Raw genomic sequence first — 2,674 nt, 5'->3', positions numbered from 1 at the left:
AAAAGTAACCCTTTTTTCCTTTTAGCAAAAATAAACTATTTATCTCAAAACCCTCAAAAAACATAGGTAGGTTTTAAATAGGTAACTTAGAGGACTAAAAACTAAGTGACTAAAGACAAAAAATTACAATAATAAAAATGAAGTACATATACAAATTAAAAGAATAAAAATAATATAAACTATATCTATGAAGCTGTTTTGAGATAGACTTGTAATTTTCACGTAAATTATTATAAAAAAGAAATAAAGATTGCGCGCCTCCATCTTAGTACTCCATTTTTATGCTGTACAAATTTTATTTACGGTGAAAACATGATGCAGTAATTAAAACATAATATTTTTAATACCTTGACCCATATTAAGGGTGAGAAAAAATAAATAATAAAATAATAAGCGGCGCTATCTTACAGCTTCAATAACTTAGCTTACTAATCATGTAATTCTATAATCTAATTCTAATAATCTATAAATGCCAGCGCAGTGATGACCAAAAGCCTTGTATCCAAAGCAGTTATTTAGTCTGCGGCTGGTATGTCAAATGTCACAGCTGTCATTAGATGACAGTTGTCACGTACATCTGCCAGTCACACAAGACACTACAGTCTACACAAATAACAATGGTAATTTAATAGGTACCTATTATGTAACAACTACAGTTTTCATTTCCTAGTATCAACAACGGAATTTGATTTATTACACTAAAACTACAGTTTATTAAATATATTATACACAGGAAAGAAATAGCATAGGCAATATAAATCTGATAATTATGTAGTATGACATTTATACTATGTAACAATTGAAAATGTTTGAAATATAAGCTGCATTTAGTAATATCAAATTATCAAATTTTATGGAAAATTGTTTATTTAAAATGTTTAATAAATAGCATTTAATAGTTATATGATGTTCCATTTTATTTTTGGTATTAAAAAACAGAACAGGATGTAAATGAATACTGCAGGCTTGTTACCAAACTATTAAACTATAACACAAATGTTACAATGTGGTGCATTACAAGTTAGGTATATGCATTCTTTATATATTATCTTAATTATCAACACAGGATGGTTATGAAATTTTGTAATAAGTTATAAATACTAAATAAAAAAAGGTTTAATTCATATACATAACATAAAGATTCATACTAGGATAGCTTAGGCTTTGTGGTAGTGACATGGGTAATTAGAAGTTACAAAAAGCTTACAGTTAACTAAACCTATGAATTGTACAAGTTATTTAAAGGTTACATTACCTTAAAATACTTACAGATTAATGATACCTATTACTTATTTTTGACCGTTCTTTTGGACCTGGAGGTGAGACTGGCAGTACCCTGAGTCAGAGGCTTAGATGTCTGTTTAGATGTCTGTGGTATGCTGTGTAGGTCAGCTTTCCACTCAGCTCGGTGATGTGAACCATCTGGGCCTATAATATGTATGCATCCATCCCTTGTCCAGCACTTGTTTATGCCGAATCTCTGCCTTGCCTCCATAAATAAGTTATGACGACTCTTTGTTAAAAACTCTGACACAGTTAAACCGCTGCCCTTAAATCCAGTTTTGGAGAACCAAACCTTATCCCGCAATGCTACATCCGCAAACTTTACCACTATAGGACGAGGTTTCTTTTCGGAAGGACGTCCTAAGCGATGGGATGACTTGATGGAAGCAACAGAGAATCCAGTCACACCAAGATGTTCCCCTACTACTTTACAAACACGTGAAGTAACATCTTCCGACTTATCTTCGCTGACTCCGTGCACTAGTAGCATTTTGCGCCTTCTACGCATCTCCAGACGATCAACCTCTATACCAAGGAACTCCACCTGTCTCTGCAAAGTATTCATGGCAGAGAGCACAAAGGTCCTGAAGCTGTTAAACTCTGCAGCCAGGGAAGTGTTTGTAATGGGTCCATTATCTAGGCCCTGCTGGAACTCGCTCATCTTCTGTTCGAACATTTCAGCCATGGCGTTGAGCGAGTCTTTTAATGCATCCATGATGACTGGTGATACGTAGTGATCGGAACAAAGGGATATTAAAGAAGTGAACTTAATTGACTTTCACTAGGAGAATAAGTACTGTCTGGTGGGTACTATTTATCACATTTATCACACTTAACACTAAATCTACTAAAATAATAGTATAAAATTACTTTTTTTTTAATTTTAAGATGATTGAAAATACGGAGCTCTTTAAAAACAGTGTTAACTTTTTTCACACCTACCCTCGAAAAAAAGCATATTTAGTAAAGTTAGGATTAGAAATATATATTAAGTATTTAGATTGTATTTTAATGTATGTGGCATGGAATAAATTTTTCTTATTTCTTAAACTCACTTTGTAACTCTAGAGGAAACACTGAAGTGCAAAAAAAATGGCTTCGAAGAAGCTGGTGTCTTTAATGGAGCACGGAAATACTTCAAACCGGCTCACATTCTAGCGCTCTACAAAGAGCAGGTCCGGCCACACATGGAGGATTGCTGGTATCTATGGTCTGGCGCATCCCAGTATCAGCTCGATCCATTTGACCACGTGCAACGCAGAGCAGCTTGAATTGTCGGGGACCCAATGCTCTGTGAACGGCTGGATCATTTGGCGTTGCGTAGAGATGTCGCTTCATTGTGTCTTCTACCACATTTATCACTGGGAGTTTTCCGAAGAGCTGTTTAACC

General features: G+C 34.6%; 1 protein-coding gene across 1 annotated transcript; it reads right to left on the bottom strand.

Moving 5' to 3' along the window:
• Positions 1-277: 277 nt before the first annotated feature.
• Positions 278-2,217, bottom strand: LOC126964569 (uncharacterized). Its single transcript, XM_050807765.1, has one exon. The coding sequence runs from the start codon at positions 1,997-1,999 to the stop codon at positions 1,286-1,288; it is 714 nt and encodes a 237-aa protein (XP_050663722.1). The 5' UTR covers positions 2,000-2,217; the 3' UTR covers positions 278-1,285.
• Between the last annotated feature and the right edge of the window lie 457 nt (positions 2,218-2,674).

The sequence above is a fragment of the Leptidea sinapis genome, chromosome 5 (genome assembly GCF_905404315.1).
Source record: "Leptidea sinapis chromosome 5, ilLepSina1.1, whole genome shotgun sequence".
NCBI classification, from domain to species: Eukaryota; Metazoa; Arthropoda; class Insecta; order Lepidoptera; family Pieridae; genus Leptidea; species Leptidea sinapis.
Note: the sequence above shows the minus strand (reverse complement) of the source record. Positions and strands in the feature narration are given on the sequence as shown.

Bases quoted from the DNA above. Each gene is read 5' to 3' on its own strand.
- LOC126964569 (XM_050807765.1), bottom strand. From the start codon at position 1,999: ATGGATGCATTAAAAGACTCGCTCAACGCCATGGCTGAAATGTTCGAA.